The 26,538-nt window shown below is 36.2% G+C and overlaps 1 protein-coding gene across 2 annotated transcripts in view; it reads right to left on the reverse strand.

The window, feature by feature from the left end:
* Positions 1 to 26,538, reverse strand: part of LAMA2 (laminin subunit alpha 2) — a 352,955-nt gene that overhangs the window by 47,429 nt on the left and 278,988 nt on the right. For both annotated transcript variants that reach the window (XM_050315959.1, XM_050315958.1), the window contains exons 37-43: positions 24,026 to 24,236; positions 22,461 to 22,577; positions 21,150 to 21,313; positions 17,685 to 17,823; positions 12,065 to 12,167; positions 5,334 to 5,450; positions 1,371 to 1,553 (exon numbers count right to left, since the gene is read on the reverse strand). In XM_050315959.1, the coding sequence (XP_050171916.1) occupies positions 1,371 to 1,553; positions 5,334 to 5,450; positions 12,065 to 12,167; positions 17,685 to 17,823; positions 21,150 to 21,313; positions 22,461 to 22,577; positions 24,026 to 24,236 (1,034 nt within the window). The remainder of the gene's footprint in view (positions 1 to 1,370; positions 1,554 to 5,333; positions 5,451 to 12,064; positions 12,168 to 17,684; positions 17,824 to 21,149; positions 21,314 to 22,460; positions 22,578 to 24,025; positions 24,237 to 26,538) is intronic.

Here is a 26,538-nt window from a genome sequence, read left to right on the forward strand (position 1 = left end):
GGCAAGCAGTGAATCATCGTTTACTGGAAAATGCACACTGTAAGCTGCAAGTAAGAAAAACATACGTACAGATTTCTGCAGGCAAGATATGGAGACGAAGAAAAGAGAAAAAACAGAAGACAACGTAAGAGAATATTTTGAAGATCTAAACAGACATGTAAAGTAAAATAAGGGACAAGGTGAGTCTAAACCAAACTTTTTACCATTTATACTTTGTACATCTACAAAATGAGAATTCAGGGCCTGAATTTTGACACAGAAGAGAGGTTATGTCTACTTCAGCATGTAGCCACGAGTGCCAACATATTTACTTTATGCATCTGGAATGGTTTACTCTACATTACTTTAATCTCATTCTGTAATCTGAGTATCCATTAACAGTTGAAGAATGGTAGAAGTGTACTTCTGGAGAACATCTTCCAGTTAAGCTTTATCTGACATGAAACAGTTTGGAAGTGTTAAGACCACTATTCAAAGCAAACAAAATAATGGTGACTGGGGACAATCAGGAGATTGTACAGCATCAACTGGAAGAGGATATTTGTCCATAGAATGAGAACGAAAATCTCCTAAACAGCATGTTTTTAGGTGCCAGGCTTCATCAAGCTGATAACAAGCTGGGGAGCCCAGGGTATCTAAGAAATTAGTCCTTCAGTAATTTTCTATAGACATTCTGGTTTTGTGGTCAGCCCTGACTGTATGCTCTATAGGATAGGGTCTAACAATCTACTATAAAATGTGTTGTAATTTAGAATTAATTTGTTATCCTTCGTAACCGAAGTGAAAATGCTAAAGCAATTGTCACATTTAATAACAAAACCATGGTGGGGGAAAAACAAAAAAATAGACAAAAGCCCATTCTCAAAATCTCCTTTCTTTTTTTCTCCTTAAGCAATTTCAGTGTTCTACTGAAAATAGTAACATTTAAGAAAGAAGTCACGCATTTCTCCAAGGACTGATTATCTGATTGACTGAAGAGAGGTATAGTGTAGGGTATTTTGCTTGAATCAGGTGGCGAATTGCTAGTCAGAATTTTTGATTATTCACCTCTTAAATACTTTAAAAGTAGTCTGTGGAACAAATCTATCCTTTACATTTTCATCCTGCTGATGTTAGCTTTTCTTTCAACTACTAGCATTGGTACTTAAGATTTTAAATTCTTTTCACAGAATCACACTGTTGTTAAAGTTGGTCCTTTTTCATATATAAGAAGTCCAGAATATAGAAGTGATAGAGATTCCTTTTATCCCAGCATACTGTAGTAATGCTATAGGGGTGCAATTCTGGAGTGTCTCTGTTTCATTTTGAGATATGAAACGAAAAAGACAAACTCAAAAAAACCACGACCAAACAACTCAAAAAGATCTTACTGTTCTTGATAGGATCCTTCACAACAGCATTTGTTTTGGCCACATCGTCTGTAAGTTTACTGTAGTTGTTTTTCAAGCCCAGGAGATTCTGATTAAGGTCTTTAATTTGGGCCAGGATGTCATTTGCAGTACTGTTGGCTTGTCTTGCTTTATCCTTGGCTGCCTGTATCTTTATAGCTGTATCTGTAGATAAAAAAGGATAATGAAATGATAAGTACAGAAGTTTCTTCCACACATCTTAAGAATAAAGTTGGGTAAAAGATGTACCATCTTAAACTGTGTTATGTAGTTCTTTGAGACTTCCTATTTCACACAGAGTAAGACATTATTACTTGTAAACGTTGATTGCAGAATCTGGCCCTTTATGTCTTTTTTGGGACACCAAATGCATGTGAAGAAGAGAAAGGGCTCCAGCCTCATTTGTATGCAAAGGACAGCTGTTGTCATGCTGGGAATACTGCACATGATGAGCAAGTAGCACAGGTTGTGTTTGGCTAGAGAGCACAGGTTTTCTAAATTCCCATAGATGTGAGGAAGTGAGCAGGCAGAAAATGTGGTGGACACTTCAGTTTGCAAGGTACCTGATGTATACTCCTACCCTATTACCACACCACAGTGGAGTCATGGAACCTGCAAGAACCTCTTTTGCAATGTGCTTTCTGTGAAACTGTTCTTGGAGTTGCTTTCCCCTATGCTCTCCACGGTATTCTCTTGTCCCTTAGTCATATAAAAATTTCAGTGTGCAGCTCAGAAGTTTGGACAACTCTGAAACAATCATGTAGAGGTACTGCCACTTATATTGACTTGGGTTTCCTGTGGTAGCCTGTGAAGTTAACACTTGCAGTAGTGGGGAAGGCATAGGATGTGATTTCACTCAATTTCTAAGAGAGCTGATAAGAGTTTGTTTATACCAATATTTGCTTGGAACAGATTGCATATTCCTGATTCTGTGACTGTGTGAAGACATGGGAAACACAGACATTTTCTCCATTTCAATGGATCAACAGCATAGGTTTCCAAATGGTCTCCTAGGCAGGTGATTCTTCTGTAGAACATCTGATGCGATCAAGCCTGTGGCCCAGGGAGCATGTAATGCTTCTATATTGGTTGGTTTGTCCTGCATACTAGAGAGTTTTGTGACCCTTATTACTTTTTTTGAGTAAAGATATTATATACCTGTGCTCCAAGCAACTCAACCCTTATTTCTGAAGTTTTGGCTCTGAAAAGCCCCCAAAGTATAATAGCACCTCAGAAATACAACTGAATTTTCATAAACCACTGTCATTGTCAGTCCTACCAAGTGAAAGAAAAAAGAGCTCTGATTGTCTTTTCTCACTTCCTTTTTTCATCGTATTTAAGTAATTCCTTTTGGGATCATTATTAGAGGTCATACACCTTTCTGGCTGACTGAAAGCTCGAGTTACTGTGTCACTTCCCCCACTGGTGGCACAAACTATTTTCAGCCATGCTTTAAATTACGTCATCCCTGCACATGTGGGGACTTGTCCCACATGTGATCTACCTGTGTATCCCATTCGGAATCTTTCTGCTTTTATTTGACTATTAGTATAGCATGGATATAAGAATTATTAGTTTAAGCTGTTCTCCTTTCTTGAATTCTTGAACAAGATATATCACAGGGTCATTTCTTCTCTCTTCCTCATTGATTATTGTCCTGTTGGACAACTAATTTACTGTATTTTTTTTATCCATGCCATTTATTTGCTCTGAATTTCATTCTTAATACACATCAGCTTGTTTTGATGAGTGTCCTTGTCCCAAGAACAGGCACCCTGTAACTCTAATCTGCCAAGAGTTTAATGCATTGCTAATGATTGCGGATTTCATATTTATTTTACACGTTCCATGTTTAGTAATCTGTGTCCTAAGGTTAACAGGCCTTAGATATCCATTTTGTTTGACTGAGGCATGTATCTGTGCACGAGAAGACAAACATTCATGTCAATATTTGTGACCAAAACCCAAGAAATGGTATACGATGAGGACAAAATATTAAACAATTTATTTTTTGAATGACTGATTTCAAGGATTACTAAATCCAAACCAAAACTTTTCCGTTAGTTGGAATCTTAAAGCTACAAAAATGTACATGAATAGCAAATTGTTTTTCATGCCAAGGTTTTACTTGCAGTCTGAATCTTCCAGACCATCAGAAACCAGAGAGAATATATATTTTCCTTAGAGACTTTCCTTAAGGCATAACTTCAGCTTATAAAGTATTCCTTGGAGAGAAAAGTCATAGCAGAATACACTGATTAAAACCTTTTTATTTTGTAAAACATTAATTTTATCATTCACTGTTGTAACTCCCTGTCTTTAGCTATGACAACACAATGTAGCTAACGTTCCAGGACTTTGGGATTTTAATGACTGTTACTTTTTTTGAAAAAAAAAGAAAAAAATTGTCTAAGTGGAATGAAAAATGTGCATATGTGAGAGACCGAAACATTAAAGGTTAATGACTCAAAAAATCGGGCACTGGTAAAAGCAGCAGGTGCTTTACTGAGGCCAGTAGCCTGCAAAGAAGAGGAGAGTTTTTGGGTTTGTGGTGGTGAAACCTCTGACTTGCATGAGAACAGCCCAGGTGCAGTGGGGGTGCACACCCATCACTGGAGGATCAGGGACAAACTGATCTTTGTTTAGCAAAAAGCTGTTTCTTGAGCCAGATAAGGGAAAAGGTCAATAGGAGGGCAGATCCCTCAAGATGGGATAGTGCTTTTTATCATGCCAATGTCCTCTCTTACACAACAGGCTCATGTGTAAAATTCCCCATCCCCAGGGTATGTATCAGGACATTCACATGTGGGCTTGAAGGTATTCATCCTTTCTGATAAGGCATAACTGGCTCAACTATGCTGGTTTGAGAGGGTAGCTGTCATATCATAAACCGTCAAAGACCTCAGACTCATTTCTAGGGCCTTCCACCAGAGGACCACACGTGATCCACAGTGTTGCATCAAACACTGTAAAACTCCCCCCCTAGGGAGGCACCTGGGTGTTCCCATCTGAATCTGAGTGTATATTAACCCCTTGAACTTTATGTTGGGTGGAGCTTCCCTGACCCCAGGTGGATCGAGACTGTGACCATCCTTTTGACTAACAGACACCTAAATTGCAAGGACCTAGTCTCCTGCTGGATCCACTAGTGGTGACATCTTTCCTCTCTGCTACCTACTCTTATCTTTTCTTTCTCTGTATTTCTTTTCCTTATTTATTTTCTTCAGTGATATTTTTACACTTCTTATGTTTTTATATTTCTATAGTTAATAACCAAAAGGACTACATACCTCCTTTCCATTGCAACCAAACTGTTCTTAAATAAACCTGCCATATATATATATACACAAACACTGGTCACTCAGTTACCCTGCCTTCAGGGGCAGGCTGTAACACAACAGCACTTCAGAGACCATTGAGGGAAATTTGTTCCAGTTATAATCAATTTAGAGCTAAAAAAGATATACAACACCAAACAGTGACTAGAAATGTTGAGAGTGTGGTAGAAAGTTCAGACAAAATCCAGCAAATTTCACTCTGCTTTTTTATGTAAAGTCAGTAAGTCTTATGCTTCTTGGGTTAAATTACACTGGTGAAATTATAACGGTTCATTAAACATAGTTTCATAAAAATACTTTTCACATATAAACAAATGACTATTTTTCTTAAAATGTATACCATATCCTGCTATCATAATTATTTTCCTTCAGAAACCTTCTGCAAACTGTAGAGCGTGGTACCTTTTACCATTCAAACTGTTACCACATAACTTTTCAGTTCAGTTCTCTCTCTCACATTGCTCATCTTCATCTTATAACAACAGCCAATGGTTAAAGTAGACATAGGGCAGACACAGGAAAAGATTGATGAGACAGATGTTAAGTGATGGGAAAAGAAACAAAAGAACAGAGGTGAGTCAAGAGTTGCAACACTTTTCCAACTTACCGTTAGGAATGGCTGACAGCTTTCCTAAGGTTTCATTCAATGCTCTCAGGAGAATGGAATTCTTTTCATCAGCATCTTTCAGCCTGTTCTGCGTGCTGTCCAGATTATCCCCATTTTCTATAAAAAGTCCATATGATACAGAAGCTTTAACTCTTTGTTTCCACTACCCTTTCTTTGCACAAAACTTAAAATACATAATAACAAGCAAGCCATTTTTCGTAAGATATTATATTGTGTAAATGAGGAAGTCCAGTAGAACTTGTTGTACTGTTCACTGATCATCTTCTCCTGTTTCTTTAAGTTCTTTACTTCCATAGTATCTAAATGTTTCAGTTCCTTGTACTGTTATATATTTATCATGGGTTTTTCTAAGGCCTGCAGAGGAAAGAACTACAATCACAGATGTTATGATTTAGACAAATTCACACAACGATGGATTAAACAACTGTGATGTTAGTCGTAGTTTTGAATCCTAGACTGAGCCTTTCTTAAGGTGGTTGTCTGAGTTGAATGAGTTGAATGTAGCGTGAAAGAGGCAAGCATGATTAGGTCAGCTAGCTGTTTCAATTTGGTCACAGTCTAGTTCTCCTGGATTTTCTCAAAGATAACCAATGCTGACACAACATCTGAGTAAAACACAAGATCACCCTGGCACTGATCATCAATATGAAAAGAACACACTAACAACAGGTTATTATGAAACAAACATACTAAATTTTTACAGAAAATGCCTGTGCAGTAAATAACATTCATAGCTAAGAATTTGTTCAAATCAAAGAACTGGTACAAATCAATGGCACAGGTGTGTCGTATTTGGTACAATATAGTTGAAACTGATGTTCTCCTTCACAAGGAAGTTCCTATTCTTCATCAGTTGCTCTGAATAAAAATCACAGACGGTCTTTTGAACAGTATCCAGCATAGCAATAATTTTTCAAACTCTCAGAAATGAGCTTCCAGCTAAGCTTTATGGCTATTGAAACAGACATTATTCCAAAATTCAGAAGAAAAGTTTAGCACAAAAAATGCTGGTTAATGTTTAAACTACTACAGCAGGGGGCATTTTTCATAATTTCTTCCTATCAATGTGAAACTCTTCAAAACATACCTCTGGTAATTTCCTGCCTTAAAGGTAGCATATCCTACTCAGAAACTAATTCAACATCACTGAGCTTGACAGCCAGAAGAGGAGAATAATTTGTAGAAAAGGAGTTCAGGATACAAACTATGACTAAGACCTTCAGATATGTGACAGGTTATTGAAAATAAACAACCAGTTTTTAGATACTTATACAAATAGATACTGGGATAGGAAAATGTACAGGAGATGAGGTATGCTGGTGAATTATAAGCATATGCTCACCAAAATGAAAAGCACTTTTTTACTAAGGGACAGTAATTAGAGGTATCATTGGTATTCCAACCCCACCAACATCACAAGGCCTGTAACACTTTTGTGAGAGAAAAACCAGAGTAGTATATTAAAATGAGGGATTGTAGTTCACATTCCACAAATTCTAAAGAAGTGTGGTTTCTTAAAACTAGATGTGCAAAAAGCAATTTGTAAAGAGAAAAATTAAAATTTATATAGCCTACAAGAAATAATTATTTAAATTTTCCAAGGCTAGAGCAAGACTGAAATAGCACATACAATTTAAATGAGAACTATACTTTTTTTGTTAGACCTTTTGACACATCATTAAGGAAAAGAATCTGTTTGTTTTATTTAAATTAAAGCAATGCACAGGACTGCAGGACTGCTTGGAGGTATGACCTCACTCCTCCAAAATGTCCTGCAGAGGGACAGGACATTTATGTGAACTGTAAGAGGCACAGTTAACACTAGAATAAAATTGGGAAGAATCACACAAATTATGAGATCACTCTTCTCCTCAAAAACACCTTTATTTTTAAATGATGGGTTTTGTTCTGACTGCTAAACAAGGCTACTGGTAAAAGGATATTGTTAAACCAGGATGAACTCATGATATTCTGATCTTGTATGCCCTGAGATTTTATCTGAGTTCATTTCTCATTAAGTAATAATACTGACAAAACTGTTTTAATTTCCTCCATTTAATTCTGAAATTATGGTTTGCTTGATAATTTCTTGATGTCTCTGGTGGGATGTTAGTGTTTATAAAGTGTGTCAATATTTCTGAAAAGTTTGATTCATTTATGCTCTAACTTTGTAGCATACTTTTAAATTATCTCTTTTTCTCCTATTTACTCTGCCAGATCCAACATGTTAATTATCCCCCAGTTTTATTTCTGAAGAATCATGTTTTCAGACTTCTGTTTTCATCTTTGTAACCATAGCAGCAAACTGAAATTTAATGAGGGAAGTTTCCCTAGAACTCCTGAAATACCTGTTTAATGGTTCTTCTTTTAATTCCTCAAATACATTTTAACTGTGTGGCTTTGTTTTTTCTTTTTTAATTATACTAATAAAGCCATAAATAAGTGTTCCTAGGGAGGCTCTTACACAAAGAGAGGTGAGGAGATACTATGTCCCATGTCAGCTTTTCAAGGAAATTGTTCATTTTGCATAGTGATATTAAGATGAGGTTTTATTCTGAAGTAACTTCTCGTATTGTAACCCAGATGGCCTCTTCACTAAGCACTGAACTAATCTTCTGTATGAATTGCAGACTGAACCACTGTACATCAGCTTTCCCCCATCCTTTCAATATTAGCATTTATGAAAAATGTTGGAGCTATGATTTGAAGGCCTGAGATCCTCCAGTCAATCATCAAAGCTAGTCAAAATACAGGCAGCTTTTTCTAAGGTTTTTTCCAAACTACAGGGCTTATCTGACTTGGAAGAGGTTAGTAGGTCTGCACTATCAATTCACATTAAAGCATAGGTTGAGGAGTATCCTGTGAAATTTATCTCAATACCATTTCCATTTGATTAGCTCTGCACAGAGATGGCACAGGATAACAATAAATGCACTGTTTATTGTTCAAATGAGCAAAACTAGTCATGTATTGCTGAAACTAAACCCTTAAGAGTAAGCAGGAACCTGAAGGACTTTGCATGTATGGGCCTTTCAATTTTCTGGATTGGTTAACATGAACAAAGATTTTCAATTCCTCTTCATATTAAACAGAGCATTACAGGATAAAGCATCATCCCTTTTTCCTCTGAGTGAATAAACTGAAATGAGCCAAATGAAAAAAAATAAAAATACCTGCACGGATATATTTCATCTTAAGATGAACTTAAGAATTTAGTTACTTACTGTTTATAGGCAGTGATCTACTCTTACAAGGGACACGTTTTTACAAGTCTCTGCAGATCACATACAAGGTGATACTGGTTAATTACTGACGATGAGCCCCCATCATAGTGGAACACATGTGGAAACATATATGTAGAAACATAGTAGAACACAGTGGAAACAGGTATCTTCTGATAGTATGGACAAATGCAATTTTTCCATGTGATACTGTCCAAAAAAACATTACAAGGTTATGCTACCAAATGCATGTACCCCAAAATCAGAATAAAGATGGAAATCTACCAAGGAGCAAAACATGCAGCTGTTTTTATTGACTGGAAACAGCACAAATGAAATGACCATTACACACATCTCTGTTATCTTTGTCCAAATACTTCTTCCAAATAGCATTCTTGCTTCCCACAGTGTCAACCTATTAAAGAGGAAGATGGGTCACAAGCTGATTTTTTTCCCCTAAACCAAGCAAGACTTGGCATTAGGAACAAACAAGGGAAAGATATACAGCTACAGAAATGCAGCTAATGATGTTTAACTTTTTAAAAAGACTACTTTCAGCACTGACTGCAATAATTTGGTGAATACAATATGCCAGGTCAGCAGAAATATAAAGCAGAGGAGAATTCACAAACAAGGGATCTATCACCTTGTTACGTTGCCTATCACCTGGAAAATGCTTTAGCTAAAAATATTCACGTGTTGTCAGACAAGTCCCCCTCAAGTTGTCAATTCTTCAGCAAAAAAAAATAACCTGACAGCAATCTCCAGCTGATGAGGAGTTTGTATGTCTTATTTTCACTTTTCATTGATCAGTTTTGACAAAGTCTGTATATAGTCTCAAATCTACGCTGGGGCAAGTATATTTTTAAAACATTAAATTCAAAATTATAAGGAAGAAAAATTGCTCCTGGCAAACTGAAAAATCCCTCAAGGCACAGAGAGAATGCAGCTAGCAGGCAGCAGCATTTACTCAATTGTAGTCAAAATTTCAAAACTCCTTCTTAGCCAGAGTACTACATACAGATTTTGCTTCTCCCACCAGGGTTATTCTTTCTAACTCCAAGCCCCACTGAGAAAGAAATTACTAAATCTCCATTTTAATAGCTTCTGTCAGAACATTTGCTTTGTAAGGACTGTTTCAGCAGTCTTTGGTGGTAATATAAGATATTTTCATGATTAACAGCAGTTTTATAACTCAGGTAATTGGCTACAAATCAGGAGAATGTCATAACGTAGGAAGAAAACACTCTCACCTCTATCACAGCCTAGGCTGGAATTTTGGAGTGTATATCAGTTGAGTGGCTTATGGGTCTTCATTACTTTAACTAATGTACTACCTGTAGTGCAGACAGAGAAATTTTAACCTAGTGATTACTTCTGTCTACCAAATCTTTACAGAGGGCCCATTAGCCATCCTGCACTTCCAGCTGAGACTCTGAACAGGGTGGCTTTATAGGAATTCTAAAAAAATATCTTACTATTAGTTTGACACTGAATTCCCACTTTGTATTGTGGGAACAGCAAGACATCCAGAAGGGATTATGTTTATAATATTAATAACATATGTTCTATGTTATTCACAATAATAGTATCACCACTCTGAGCAAAAGCAGGGTGGGGAAGAGAAATCTGTCGTTGCATTTTATTCCTACACATCTGTATTCTGGGCATGATGTTAACTGATCTTCACTGTCACGTGTGGAGAGGTCAAGCTGTGGAGCACAGCCATGTTTTATTAGATGCAAAAAGATGTACTGTTCAAGTTCAGAATGTTTGTCTTTATGAAGCCCTTTAAATCTAAGACACATCAGAGAGCAATAAGAAAGCTCCATCTCATTACCCTTCAGTTTGGGGCCAAGAACATAGACAAAGATATAATATGTGCATTATAAGCACTGCTGGTTGCTTGTGTTAGGTTTGCTTCATGAATCTTTAGACTCTTTACACTTTTGCTTCTGAATTACGAAACTGTAATCAACTTAAATTCTCACTGGTACAATGGGAGAATAACATACTTATTTTCACAATTCTCTGAAGTAATGCCTTATTGAGGTTGTAATATATCTTGTCTCAGGGTTAAATTGAATGGTCTTGTGGACATATGGAATTCACATACCTCCAACAACAGATACTATTTTATTTTGTCCTTGAAAACAGGGCACAGCACTATGTGGAACATATGGTTACTCAATTATACCTGTCTGGGGAGCACATGGAGCTATGGACCCCACTTTGTGGTGTCCAGTCTGCTCAGAGGAGTGCTGTGGAAGAGAAGAGGTGGCAGAGTAATTTTAGTGTTTTCTATAAACCAGCCATGGCAAACTGCAGCAGTTTGCATTCCAGAAAGCACCCCTATTTTTCCTGCTTTAGCCATGTTACTGAAAATGCACACTGGCCTCTCCTCATATTATGTGATTTTCTATAACAAATTTCCTGAAATATGTTCATCCAGCCCTAAATCTGTACTGAAACTGGCAGTAGAGAGTCGCAATAAAGAATACCCTAAATATATGTCCAAGATTTACTAGTAGCTCAGATACATTTTTTTCTCAGATCTGCTACAAGAAAATAATGATGTTTTTCACTTTCAAACAGTGTATGACAGTGAAATGCAATTAATGACCTTATGATACATTATGTTTACTTGTTCTGCAGTTGGAAATCCTAGAGCAGTCAAAACTAAATGCAAGTGTAGTAACAGCCAAAAGCTGTATGGATCTCATCCCTTATGCTGGATGTTCTTCTAAATGTATCTCCCAGCAGGCCAAGGAAAATTTTGTATGTAAAAACCTGAAAAACAGGCTCTATTATAAAAATATGTCTAGTTTCTAACAAAGAGTCTTCTAAGTAAGGACAGGGAAGATTCAGGCATCATCTCCATGACAAGTTTAAAACTCAACCTCGAATATTTACTGTGTGCAATTTTTCTAGTTCTGATGCATGAAAAAGAAACCTGAAAAACCAAAACAAGAAACAAAACCAAAACCCAGCTTGATTTTCAGATCCTATGAGGAGCAAAAAATATCATATCATAGCTACCTTTTTTCCTCATCTTTATTTCTTCCAGGTCCTAAACCTGCTTTTTCACATAGGTTTTCAAGTGCTATGCCTTTTCCATCCTTGTGGTTAATTGCATGTTAACCCCCACTATGGCTTCAGCCAATTGAATCAGACTAAACTATAATGCATCTAGTATGAAAGATTTCTTCAAAAGCTAGAGTGACTGGACACCGCTTCTCCAAATATACACACATCAAAATTACTAAAGGGAGGGGATTACAGTGCACTAACTCGAAATAAACCACAGAGTTATCAATCTTTTTCATGGACACATTGTTCAATTTCAAATCAGATAATGAATTATACTTTTTTCCTGCTGATCTGGCTTCTTCATACTGATCTGGCTTCTTCATACTGAAAGCACAGCAGTCTTACAATGTCTGGTTTTTTTCCTATTTAATAGGTCTGAATGTCATATACTGCACATACCTTTAACATCATTGTCTAACATCTTGGCTTCATTAAGGACCCTGAAGCTTTTCTGAAGAGAGCTCCTGGCGCCATCCTTCAGTGATCCTTGAGGACCAGATGTCTGTAGACAAACAAGCAGTGTCAAACATACAGGAAAGTCTGAAGTCATAAAAGAAATATGAATATGATCTAAGTGAACAGTCATCTAAATGATGAATGTGTGTTCTGAATTACATCCTGTTGCCATTATATTGGTCTATCAGAGCTAAAAAAATAATTCTCTAATTAATTTTTTTTAATGGGAAGCCAGATCCCCTTTGGAATACTATTGCTGACTTTAATAAAAAGAGACATTATGTTTACAGTGTTAAAGAAAAAGATTTGACTCCAAAAGCAAAACTTTGTCCAAAAAAACCCAAATAAAACATATTTCAATTTAAATACATATTTATCCTTCCAGCTATGGAAAAAACACGACACAATATACTATTTTTCCCTAACTTAAGCTCAAGCAACTTTAGAAGCCAGACTGAATCTGATGATTCTAACACTGACAACAGAGGTTCATTTGTGGTTAAATTAAAGATCTGTAATTGCTAGGTTAGTAAAGAAATAAGAAATAGAATTTTAAAAGAAGGTCAGGCTGCACTTAATCTGAAAGAGTTTTATTAGTAAGTAACCATCCTTCATCATATTGTGCTACCTAAAGATCTTTCTTTTGAAAAACATCCATCTCTACCTTCTGTGCAGAGACGGATCAATAGACGGAATGATTTTTCTAAATTAGATTAGTGTTTTCAGTTGGTAAGAAATGCTCTAGCTTCTGAACTACTTACTGTTCAGTTTGTAAGACTGAACTCAGGTCACACATCATGCTGAATACATTTCTTTGAGAATACTCCTGACAGCCAGATAACATTCTACATTAGTCATGGGTCATAGCCTCGCAACTAGTATGTAATTAAGAAGCAGCTACTTTTCATTTTCCAGGGCAGATACATATACTCAAAAATTAACTGTGTGTCAATTAAATGACACAATTATTATTGCTATTCATTATTTATATAATGAGTAAGCCCAGAGGTGACATTCCACATACTACTGAATCTCTGCTGTTTTTCAATGAAACCCTAAAAACCATATATTGAAGTTGCCATTTCTTTTTCTTTTAAAAATCTTAGAGAATGCTTCGGATACTTTCAAAATTCAGAACCAAGTTCTTTGTTATGGGATATCTCATGGTATATGTTGCCATGTCACAGGGATGTATAGCTATTAAAGATTCTTTGTATTTGTATGGGATGTAAATATATGCCTTTATGTGATTTTAAGAACTAAAGCACACAGGACTGCCCTTTCCCAAGCTCACCTGAAATGAGCAGTGTACACAAAATTCCTTTGTACACAAATTCCTGTGAATACAAATTCCTTTCAACATCAACAGAAATATATATTTTGAATATAAATTCAAAAGATGAACAAAATTAATTTCTTCTAGATTTTCTTTACCACATAATAACAAGTAGCACTGGTAATAGAAAAATACAGAAAGCCCCAGGAAAAAAATTTGAAAAACTACCCAATTAAGCAAAATGCTGCTCTTTAAGGAAGAATGTTTGGTCAGATTTTGTGGCAGATGCACTTGTCAAATCAGATAATACTTCTATATTTCTTTTCCCATTAGCAACAGAATCCAGGCGTACGATCACTTTGGGACCACAGACTTCAAAAATAAGGATTGTTATTATTATTCTATGACTAGGCATGGTTGACTGGCTGTTGACGCAGTTTACAGTCAATAAAATCAAGGCCAAATTTACAATGCAAAACCAAAAAGTTCATCAAACCAGGAACAATAATTAGGCAGTTGTTGACAGTTAGTCAGAGACAGATTTCAGCATAAAACCCTTTCAGATATAAATAAACTTGTACTGATTAAAAGCTTTATTTTATATTTTTAAAAAAATAATTCTGAGAGTAAGGATTAATCAAGATATCTGATAGAAAACATATTTTTTTCACTAGTTTTTCTTGTGGCTCATGAGATATCAAGTTAGGAAGTAGTCAATAATTTAAAAATCCCAAACATTTTATGCCTTTGTGTGAGGTGAATTCGTGAGCTTCTGGCAAGCCTGGGCCATGGCGAACCCCTTAATGATTTAGTAGGATTTACAACCAAGAGTCTCTGATATTATTTTCTAAATTGGAACACAGTAAAAAAAAAAATTATTCTTCAAAATAAATTAGAAATTTCATGGGAATGTAATTTGTTCTAATTCTGCCTCTTCCAGAGTGCCCATAACTTGCAGATAGTACCTTCCTCCCCCTGTGCCTTTCTTCAAGGCTTCTACCCTCCTCACGAAAACTCTGCAGCTTGAATTGCCACAGCATCTTGTGACAGGAGTGAGGCCTCGTTACGTATCCAAATGCTCCAGTCTCAATCATGGTTTTGAGGCATAAATGCACTGGGACAGTTTTGAGGATCACATACAACTTACTCAGGTACTAGTTGCTTTATAGACCTAAGTGCTAATTCACATCAGTTAAAAATAGTTCTGCCTTATTCTTAAACTATTTTTTTTTTTAAGTACCCTTACATCATAAAGTTTTCAGCTAGCAAGAGTTAGGGTTACTCTCATTTTTACCAGTCCCGAAGATAGCTGGGCATTCTGAAGTACCAAAAATGTTATGAAGGGTTTGCACCTCAGAACATCCTCACAAGGGTGTCCTTGCAGCTTTATGCCATTACAATGTAAGAATATCTAGACACCCAACATAACTGTTGGGGTACCACTACAAAAAAAGTCACAAGCAAAGAAGCAAGTAGGATCCCAAACATTTAATGGGTCCCCTGTGGTTCCAGTAACTATCCTGTAAGTTCTCTCTAAAAAGCCTGAGAATAATCACACTTTTTCAAGATATATGGTAAAACTATGATTCTGAACTGTGACGTACAAGCAGAATCTATTAACGTGACTCCTTTCTAGTCACTTACTGCCTTAGCTAATGGGATGCTGAAGCTGCTTGAATGCTAGAGATTTCTAATTTGTAATGAATTTATTTTGCTTTCAAAGAGGAGAACAAATCCATCATAAAAAGCTCAGGAGGAATTTCTCTGTCATATTTTTAATACATGTTTTTCCAGTCATTTATCAGGCTTCCTGTAATCACCAAGGATTTTAAGCATCTTCTGCTCTTGCTTTTAGCAACATTAGCTTAATTTGGAAAAGAGGTCATTTTCATTACAAACCAAAACAAAAAAACCCACCTTGAGATATCACTTAGGTTCTTGTAAATCATTTGCTTCAGTGATGTACAGGGTAGAACCTAAAACCGAAAACTGTCTCTACCATCTCTACTTTACACACCAGCTTGTTACTGTTGGGAAACCTTCCTTTCCCAGCCCCAACATTATAATTGGTGAATGGGAATGGCTAAGGTCAGGGATGCATGTGAGCTACAGTGCTTTTCTGCATGATCTTCTAGCATCTGGAGCTCAGAGTCTTTTACAGAAGACAGGCATACGTAACAGCTCTCAAAAAGAAGAGAACATGGCTCCATCTTCCACAAGGAGGGGAAAGACATAATTTCTGTCTCATATGCAGTGTCCCCAAGAGTATCTTCTCAGAAAGCTGGGGACACAGTTTCTAGGGACTTATCAGTCTGAGGGAGACTGAACCACTGTGCTCCAGACATCCTTGAGTGACAGTAAATTCTTTCTCTTGCACTGAAGCTCAGCTGAAAGTTCCTTGGGACTTCCAGGAAGAGGGATCCTGATTTACCTGGTTACCAGCTAAACTCTTCATTAAGGATGAGCAAACATTCAACAGTATTTAAATAAGAATAAGAAAATAGAATAGCAAAATGATGACTGTAGTTCACAACTGACGTATTTTTTAAATCTGGTCTGAAATTCTAACACGATCATTTAACAAATAATGGCTAAATCTATCTTGCTCTGCAGCAGTTTGATGGTAAACCACTGATGAGCTCTACTCTGTATCAAGTTAATTAAATTTAAAAGGCGTCAGCTGCTTCAATTTTCTTCATCAAGCAGATCCCTACTATGCTTATACAGCTCATAACAAAAAACAAGCTCTCTTTAATGAATATACGCAACAGACAAGCTGAAAACATCACCTTAATAGTTAAGTCTCCTTCCTTGCTACTCACTTGCCTCTATTTACATCACATTGTTCATCTTGACCTCCATCACTTTTAAATTGTTTATCCACTTTCTGTCAATGCTATAATCACCCAGTTCACCATCTGATATATATACTTTTGTCATCATCCTGTAATCACTTGCTTTGTTTCTTTACTGCTCTATGCATCTCTTTTTTTCCTATTCAGTCCCTGAAACAGTTGCCTGCCTCACTCACTTTGAGTCATCAAAGGAGCAAAAGAAAGCATGTATTGATCCTAATGAGAAGAAATTAAAAAAAAAAAGGTCAGGTCCTTATTTACTTTTGCAGTGTAATTAAGTGTTCTGTTGAAACAAATAACTATTTACAGAGAACTAGCACATACCAATGTGTGAGGTGAAACATTATCATCAAGAGAGAACTATAGTACTCAGTGTTATTTGAAAGAATGTTGAAAATGTAAAGAGCCTAAAAATATTAAAATTTTTGTGCAGTGGCTAGATTACTTTATCCCTCTCATAAATACAGATCTTTACAGCATGGGATTGCTTTTGCTATTCCTATAATCAATTTGACAGAAGTGGCTCTCTGCAAGCTACCTTTATTCATGTACAAGTGCTGTGGCTACAAGTTGTTTCTGTTCATCTATGTTTCTGTATCAAATATAGGTTCTGGAAATCTCCTATTATACTGTAATTTCTTCATGTTTCTGCGTGCCTGTGAAGTGCACGTCAGTTGCTCTCTGACTGCCTTCCACAAATTAGCCATTAACTCCTTTGATATTTGACATAAAAGATAATTCTGGCTATGCTCAGAATATTTTCTACACATTGAGGAGCCGAGATCCTCATTATGACTCAGGCTGGAGAGCTGCCTTTACCTTATAATCCCATTTTTAAAAGTTTTCTCTGTTTTCTCTGAAAATTTGCATGCAGTACTTCTTAGTGAGAATTTCCCTGCAACAACTGGCAGAGTTCACAAAGGGAATAAAACTTCCCACTCCCCTCCTACAGTTCTCTGTCTCTAGAATTCTGCCAGGTGCATGCAGTTCATCTGATGGGCAGATGAGTGCCTCTGAGCATTTTCATGGAACTGGTTTGAAGAGTTAATTAAGATATGGAGTTCTTTAATGAACGTCTTGCACAAATTAAACTAGTTTTATTGAATACCAAAAGGCCTACATTCCTGACTCAAAGCTATTGGCTTGGACCATAGATAGAGATCAAAAGGTGAAAGACAGATGAAGGAAAAATAGTGAATAAAAAGGAAAGAAAAACAAGGAATGTGAGTTAGGAACAAATGGGGATGTAGTCTAAAGGTGTATGTAGCTCTCACAAGGGCATAAGCTTTCTGATCACAACAAAAGAATCTATGGTGGCAGAGGTCTCTCACATAAAGTCAGAAGATGGTGAAACATGGATCTGAAATAAGGTGTAGCACAGTTAAACATAAAATCTAACCCTTCTACTCAGTAATTTACTTATTTTTCTTACCGCTTGCATAGCATCATTTGCAAGAGCCTTGGCTTCCTTGGCAACTCTTTCAGCTTCATCTGTGTTATCCTTGATGTTAGTATAAGCATTGAAAGCACGTGTGGCATTGAAAGAGAGGTTTTTTGCTTCAGCAAGGATTCTGTTGGGATGGAAAAAGTAAACACACCATTAAATCACTATCAGAGCTCAAAATAACATAATATTCTACTTTTTCAAATCCAACAGCCTGTATTTCTAAGGTGTTTCTTTAGAGGGCAATGATCCACTTCAGATTTCAGGAACTCTGGCATCATGTGTTTAATATAATTCACATTTTATCTGTGCAGAAAGACATAAAGAACGATGTTGGCTTAAAGAGGAATTTCTGTGAGATAAAAATAGATCAGACACTGAGAAAAGATAGGACTGTACTTAACACTCTAATACAAGTAACCATATTCATAGTGTGGGTTTGTAGCCACATAGCCATGTGTTGAGCCAGGCAACTCAATGAAATTTGCACTTTATGAACATGAAGGATCATGACAGACATGTTTTAAAGTAGAATCTCTGAACCACTAATTTCTTGGTCTGGCTGCCAAACACAGAACTGCCAGTTTTAAAGGAGATTTCACCATCTAAACCGAATCCTAAATGCTAACTTTGATGAACAAAACAAAAACATAAACAATAATGCTTCATATTGAATGGGATGTTCAATTGACATGAAATACTACATTCTAATAACTATAATTAAATTAAAAGGTAATTATAAACAGTTAATATTTTCTGGTGCAGGGACAGATCTCAGTTAACCTCCTTCCAGGGGAATTTCTAGTCAGCAGGTTGGCGAAATAACTTTTTTTGCACTCTCTCTGTATGATATATTCAAACATTTTCAAGGAAGAATTACTACACCTACAGAATTCACTTGAAGACCACCATTTCAATATACATTATGACTGATGGCTATGATGCTTTTACTGAATAAACTGTTAATGGGCTAAAATCCCCACTTGAACTGGGTAAATATGGATCTGAACTTGGATTTTTGCCTTTCTGGGAAGTACTTGAGCCATCAAGGTGTATGGCAATATAAGCAAGACAGGGATTACTTCTGCTGGACCTGTTTCAGTTTGTATGAAATAGTTATTGAGAAAGTGTGTGTGGAAAGAAAGAGAAATTCATGCTGGTAAGTAACCTGTTCTCTGGAGAACTAGAACAGCTGCGCTCCAGTCTCTGCATCAATTACATACTGATTTCTACAAAATGCCATGGGAAAGAAAGTGGACAGAAGGTATAATCCCTGGACTCCACATGTAGTTAATAGGGAGACAGAGTCCCTCTAGGTTAATGCAGAAATGGCATGACTGAGCTGCCTCTGCATCACTCCTGGAAAAGCATATCCTTCCTCAACTACAGATGGAGCTCACTACGCTACTGTACGTTTCTGTGATGCTCTGTTAGAGAAATGTGCAGCCCAGAATGGCTATCTAGCAAGTAGCTCAAGTATGGCTTAGAAATATAGGTTCAAATCCCTTTTGATTAGGAGGGAACCAAACTGAATTTGCCAAATACCAATGATCTTTACTCAGGAGCAGGCAATTAGCCATAAGGGAGAAGCCTATATTAATACTTTCTTCTATACAGAAAAAATAACAACAATTTTTTTCTAGGTTAAATTAATGAACTGTTCTGTGTTCTAACACTCAGGAGAACATCCTCACCATCAGTCAGTGTGCTATTTGAGTTCTTAGGGTGGGTGATTGGAGAGAAATGGCTCTCCCTCAATTTCTCCTGTAAGATGAAATGGTATTTTACAGCAAATTTAGTAGTATCTGAAACTGACATTCAAGTGTCAGTTGTGAGATAGATACACTTTTCAATTCCTAAGACTGATAGAGACTGTATATGCCTGTAAACTATACTTGTTTATTGTCAGTGGATGAAGTATGCAGCTTTATCCTGATGCAGGACTACATAGCACCATGGCATTCGTCCTCTGAAGTTATGACCACATCAGAAATATAAACTTTAAACATTCTGCTTTAAGACACTATTTTTAATATCCTTGACTCTGCACTTTTTGTTGTGTATTTTGAAAAACTGTGGTTGATGTCTGGATCAGACAGAGGTATTCATGGTACTGTTATATCACAGTGAATGTGACTTTAAACACTACACTAAGCTCCTTAAGGCCAACCTGTCAACCTTCATTAAGACAGAAGCTCATAATACACACACACACATAAAAAAGTGTATTTAGAATAGTTGAAAAGCTCTATCTCAAAATATATCTTGCCAGCATTTGATTAAGGAGGCATAATATTCTCTTTTGTCTGCTTTTTCTCTAATTCTTAGTTCCTCCTTTCCAACATTCCACGTATTTGGATTTTTATCCATGGTTAGATGTGATACAAAAGCCACACTTTTTTAGAAAGAGTGTCCTTCAAATCCTTTTTACTCAGGAAACCACAGCTATCATTATTTTATGCAGTCCTCAAAACACGTTAGACTGAATATCTAGACTACGCTGTAAATGAAGCCAGTAATTTTACAAGTATCAGACACTTTATTAGAGATAATTCTCTGCCTTTTCTTTAAAATTACAGGTGATGGCAAGATAAAAAGTGTTAAGGGTCTGCTTAGAAGTTTTTGGGATACCTAAGTCTTCGTGTAGATTTGAAAAATGTAAGTGGCAAAAAAGTAGTACATTGTTGATGTTGATGTTTAAAGAAAAACTTCTTTTTTTAATAAAAAAAAAAGTGCTTTTATAAAATAATGAAACCCTGAAACTATGCTGGGGACACATCCAAGAGGCAGAATACCCACAATCTATTTCTCAGTTTTTATTACTATTGAAAATTATACTTACTATTTATGTCTTGCTTTCTTAAATGCATAAAATGCAATAAAAAAAAGATGCCCCCAAAATCCCAACAACCCAAACCAAAAAAACCCCAGCTTCTTATCTTATATTCTTTCCAGGAAACTATTTTGATGATGAGTTATAAAGTACCATTCTTCTGAAAGGGCTGTGGTCATATAAAGGAAGGGCATTCCAATTCTCAGTTATGTTTAGGAATGTGACAGTGGTATGTCTTCTACCAAAACAGTCATCTTAAAAAGAAAAATACTGCTTACTTTTAACAAATTTGTATGAAAACATATAGAAAGGAATATCTATCTTTTCACATCAACATAGCAGTAAGCATATGATAAGTTAAACTGTGTTATGAGTGCATCTGAGGGCACTGGTTGCACTTCATGCAGCCTATAAGAGTCATAAGATGTATGAAACCATTTACAAGAGATGCACACACAAACTGACCAACTGGATAGTTGTATATTTGTATAGAACACTAGTTATTTGTATACTTCCAGTGCCAGATGTTGAAGTTGGAGAAGAATGTCCCTCAGGTTCTGGTAAGCAATTTTGCACACCTGCTTTATGATTCTATCATCACCAGTGAATGTTTGCCTTACCCATCCAGAACTGCAGATGATTCATTCAGCTGGGCCGCATGGTTCTCAGCTTGCAATACCTTTTCTGGAAGACCCCTGTCACGAATGTCTTGTGATAAGTCATCTATTTTATCTTTCAGCTGATCAGACATTGGCTGTATCTTATCTGCAACACCTTCTACATACTGAAAATGACAAAAGAAAGGCCTTTAAATTGCTGAATGCAAGCACTCTGTAGCCCTATATATATATATATATATATAAAATTGGTTTTTTTCCTTGTGAGCTATTCTCTCAACTTACCCATGCAATAAAACTTCAGGGAACTAAGAGTAACAGGAATGGCTGGACTGGAAAGCAGAAAGCAGATAAACAATATTCCAAGAGCTACATGCCTCTCTCAAGCTTAGTAGAAGCTTCTATTTTACAATTAAGGAGCTGCACAGTTTAAAAGCTCATAAACTCTAATTTGCTTTTGTTTCCTAAATGTAGCTGCATGTGCAGTTATACTAAATTGTTCCTATGCTCCATAATAATAACTAATCAATGACAGATGTTTAATGTTTCAGGACCTTCTGAGTGACTACAATCTATTTTTGCTTATTAAAGCATTTTAGTAAGAACTGTACTTTATAAAGACCTGCCATTCCTGTTCTAATAAGAAGTCTCAAATTGTTTCCTTTCCCATTTCTCCAAAAAGCATTTTTCTGTTCTTTATACCAAGTTGCAATGCAGGCTGGAAATATACCCAGAACCATTGATTCTTCAAGGTACTTTTTTTTTTTGTAGCTAAGGCACTGATCTCAAACACTTGATAAAACTTTTTAAGGCAGAATTTTCAAAAATGTTATGCAAAATCAGAGTGTAATCCTCTCCTCTCCCTGATCTATCTAGACTTAAAATTGTGGCCATAGGCAGCAAATTATTTCTGAAGTTTCCTTTTGATATGCACACAGTTTTTGTGCAGATAAATCTACATCTAGATTAGAGTCAAAGCAAGATTATGAATGGGTCTCCTACATCTGCAATTCTAAAGATTAAGTCAGTACTACAATCAGAATACCATATTCATAAAAGCAGGCAGAGTCCATGAAAAATTATGAGGTAGCTCTTTATGTATTTCAACAAATCACTTAAATCTCAAAGTTAATAATTTTTATATAATTTTTATAATTGCCATACAGCAATTGAAAAATGAATTCTCCCAAATCAAATACTCCTACATTGATAAATACAAGGAAAAATGAGGTGTTACTTTAATTATATATTTTGCTTCCAAAATGATTTGTTTTTGTTGTACTAATTCTCAGAAAAAGAAGATAAAGCGCTCACCTCTACAGCTATGCTGATGTCATTTGCAAGTTCTTTGGCTTCATTAAGGACATCATTCCCTTCCTGAAGAGTCTTTTCAACATCTTGTCTGCCGTCTTCTACAGCTTGCTTCTTTTTCTATAGGATGTGTTCACACAAAGAAAAATATGAGTTGTTTAGTGCAACAAGAATGCCCGTTCAAATGCCAGCATTTTGTCACCAAGCCACAATGCCCCTTCTGGAATTCTCTGAGCTCTCAGAACAGAGACAGTGACAACAATAAAGAACGTGTAATGTAAGGTATCTTTTCTTTGTCCTTCTATCCCCAACTCCGTATTGCCCTCCCATATGATAAGGTTTTTGAGGTAACTGACTGAAGTACTATTGCAAAATTAATAAGAAATAAGTTATAAACCTTATGTTTACCCAGATGTGTAAGTAGCTCATTTTGAAAATCATCTCCTCTGACTATGAAGGAAAAATTTATCAAAATATTCTGCTTCTTTCCTACTTACATCCATTGGTACTTCACTAACTACTGAATGCAACAATAAAAGCTTTGGAGTAACCTTAGGACTCTTGTTCTTCCAGTTAGTAAAAATACTGCATACTGTGTAGCAAAGATGGACCTCTGAATAAGGAATTGGCAACTTCCTATACAAGATCCATTGAGTATCACAGATTAATTTGACAGGAGACCATGGCAGTGATGTGGGCAGGATTGCTGGAAAAAATGCCTTCAGGCACTCTGTGATGCAGAGAATATTTTAAAACCTGAGATAACAGGTAATTTCTTCAGCCTTTATCCATCCACCTTTGGGAAGAAAATGCACAGAGCAGAGATCACCTCACTTCTTCATATCACTGTATTTCCTTAATTCAGACAAGTCCAGAAATCTCTTCTGAGAACAGAGGTCTCAGAACTCTAACCTCATACTGTACTGGAGCTGAAAGCTCACCAAGATACAAACACAGTTGAAACATTTATCTTCATTAGGTTGACTCTGCTCTTTATGCCTCGGTTAAATGCTTGTTAATGTACGTTATAATATGCTCTTTAAGTCTCTGCAATTTAAATTAAATCACAAGCGGACCCCTCTTCTATGAGTGAGATCATTTATAACAGCTACTAACTACAGAGGATAGAGTTTGATTTATTACTCTGTAATATCCACATACCCCCTTCAGTCTTCTTCACAGGGGTTGGAGAGGGAGATGAAAGTGTAAGTTCTCTAGAAGCAAATATATGACAGCAAAGATTTTAACTGAACGCCTACTTAAATATTGAGCACACAATTTGAATTTTACATGACTATTTATCCTGGGATTAATTTAATTTCCCCCAGAATAATAAATCCAGTGCACCTTCCACAGAACAGATGATATTATTTCAGTAAAGCTGGGGAGTAATTCTGCTTTTAAAAGCCAATGCATTCTCTCATGTTGCCTGTAAATTACATCAGATATAGTTATATTTTAATAATATTTTTGTTTTGCTTATATTATTGTTTCAACGTTTAATCATGCAAAGATTCAAACTTTAATCAGAATCCAAGTAATCAAGAATAAAACTAGTCAGCACTCACCTCTAACATGGTCATATTTTTTTTGTTGACTGCAGATAAACGATCAGCCTCCCAAATTTTACTTGCAGCTTCTCGTAGCAGATCTCGAGCATCATCAATTTTGGTGTGGTAGTTTGCTAGCTTGTCCCGGACCTCATTTTTGAGATCTTCATTTTTCTCACTCGGCTCACCAAATAATTTCTTCACCTTGTCCAAAAGTTCTTCTGCATTCCTGCAATACAACACCACCCATGAAGACACCAAGTTCATATTCCCTGAAACAAATAATCTGAATAGCCTTAATAACAGGCAAATGAAACAGACTTCTAAATTAAATCTCAATGTAATTTTCCAGAGGACACATGTTTAATAAAGCAAAGTGACAGTTGTTCTTAAGCTCTTTCTTAAAGCCCTTTTAAATGCCACTGAAGTCCTAATTATTCAAATATCCACCAATGAATATTATATTTTAGGTTTGGGTTTTTTTGGTGTGGTTTTTTTTTGGGGGGGGGGGGCATTAAACTGCCATTCTTGAGATCTCACTAGCAAAGTCAGCTTTACTGAAACATTTCAATTTGTCAAAAAGACTTCATTCATTCACATTAATGTGACACGTGACACAAAGGCGTTTCCTACCTTGAACTGAGGAATATATGCAGATATGCCTGATTTCAAGCTGTCTTTGAGCAGACAACTGCTTTATACTAGACAGTCAAAAATCATAAATGTTTTCCGGTGAAATAAAGAAAAAAGCAGGATCCTTGGATTTGTGACTTCCAGTAGCCATAAAATTTTGCTTGTCTAAAATAAATTCTGGGATATTTTTACTGGACTGGATTACTTGTGATAGTAGGCCACAGGATCAGTTTCATCAATGCAATACCACTGTGTTAATGCAGTGATATGTCAAGGATAGAAAAAAAAAAAAGAGGCACTTCAGGCACTTCCAAAATTATGCTTTGGAGATAAGAAAAATCCCAAGTAAACAGGAATCTGTAGAATAGATAACAACTACAGAAGGAATTTATCACACTTCCTCCTAGAATAGATTAAGTTTTTCTTCCGGTTTCATTATGACAAAATGTGGAAAAGAACTGTGTTTTTTGAAAAACACTGCAGTTTGGCTTGGCTGTAGTCCATTCATTAAGGAATCTTCTAAAAATAAGCACATAAATAAACACACCCCAAAAATATCTGAAAGGTGGAAAAGGTATGCTGACACCAGACATAATTTAGATGAAGGATCTGAACTGGAGCCAAGAAAAGTAAACTTGTTATCTTAGCTTTGGGATTTTCTGAGATGGATTGTTTTTTTCACCTGTCTGTTCTGGCTTTGGTTCTGATGAAAAAAATTATTCAAACTGTGAATTTGCAACTTCTGAGGACAAAATATTTAATCAAAAATTAAATTCCAGTACTGACACCCTGTCACAGAAAAAGTGTAGAAAGGAATTCAGGATTTCTCCCATACCTCCTCCATTATCCTTTGTATAAGAAGCTCCTGTCTTACACTTCTGGCAAATTTTGACACTCTTACGACTTTGCAGTACTGGAGGAACAGTACAAGGCAGATGGATTTCCTTTTTATTCCCTTGCCTCATAGCACAGTTCAAACTCTACCTATCCATCCAATAGTCTACCTCAAAATTCTTCCTTGGCTCTAAAGATAACACTTCCATATTGATCTGTTGTGCATTTTTTCCTCTGCCCTTTCTAATGAAGTATGAGGCATTTTGTTCCATATAATCCCTTGCTTTAGGTACCAGAATTACTGTGTGACTGGACTGCATCACATTTCTTGAAATACTCTCTTGGACATTTAAGCTGTGTTACTCTCACTGGATACCATTCTAGAACAAAAATAAAACTATACAAAATGCTTGAATTGTTAGAAGAAACAGTCACAGATCTGGCCTAACACCTGGAATGCTGTATGGTCTGGATCCTCAAAATGAGTGCAAGGGAACAAAAAAATATTAAAACTGATGACAAAATGATTAAAAACCACTGGCAACTGTACTCAAGAGCCTAAATATGTTAGAATTGTCCTATATGGAGAAGAAATAAGGATTGTAGCATAATGAATAGCATGGATAAGGTAATCAACTGTTTAATGTCTCTCCAAAATCAAAAATGAAAATATCAGGATGCAATGTCAAAACACAGGAGGTGTATCTTAAAACACTGCATGGGTGAGTTGGGCAATTCATTCTTACAAGAAACTGGGTGATAGAAGTTCACAGAGGCTCAAAAGCCATCAGACAAATTCATAGAAGAAAAAGTCACACAACAGTAAAGTTATTCAACATACTAAATAGAAAGATAGAATTCTGGCTCACAGCATCTCTTTATATCAAACCAGTGGCATCTGAGAAAATATGTAGGAATGTTATAAAATATTGAAAGATTAATTTCATAAGTGTGAAAATCAGGGCAGTTCAGAACAGCAACTGGTGTGTTTCTAACATGCTCTTTTTAGAGAGAAATTATTGACTAATGTGCCATTCGAGTACACTAAGGCAATCCAATTACAG

The sequence above is a fragment of the Myiozetetes cayanensis genome, unplaced genomic scaffold (genome assembly GCF_022539395.1).
Source record: "Myiozetetes cayanensis isolate MyiCay16 unplaced genomic scaffold, myiCay2020 scf2-11, whole genome shotgun sequence".
NCBI lineage: Eukaryota > Metazoa > Chordata > Aves > Passeriformes > Tyrannidae > Myiozetetes > Myiozetetes cayanensis.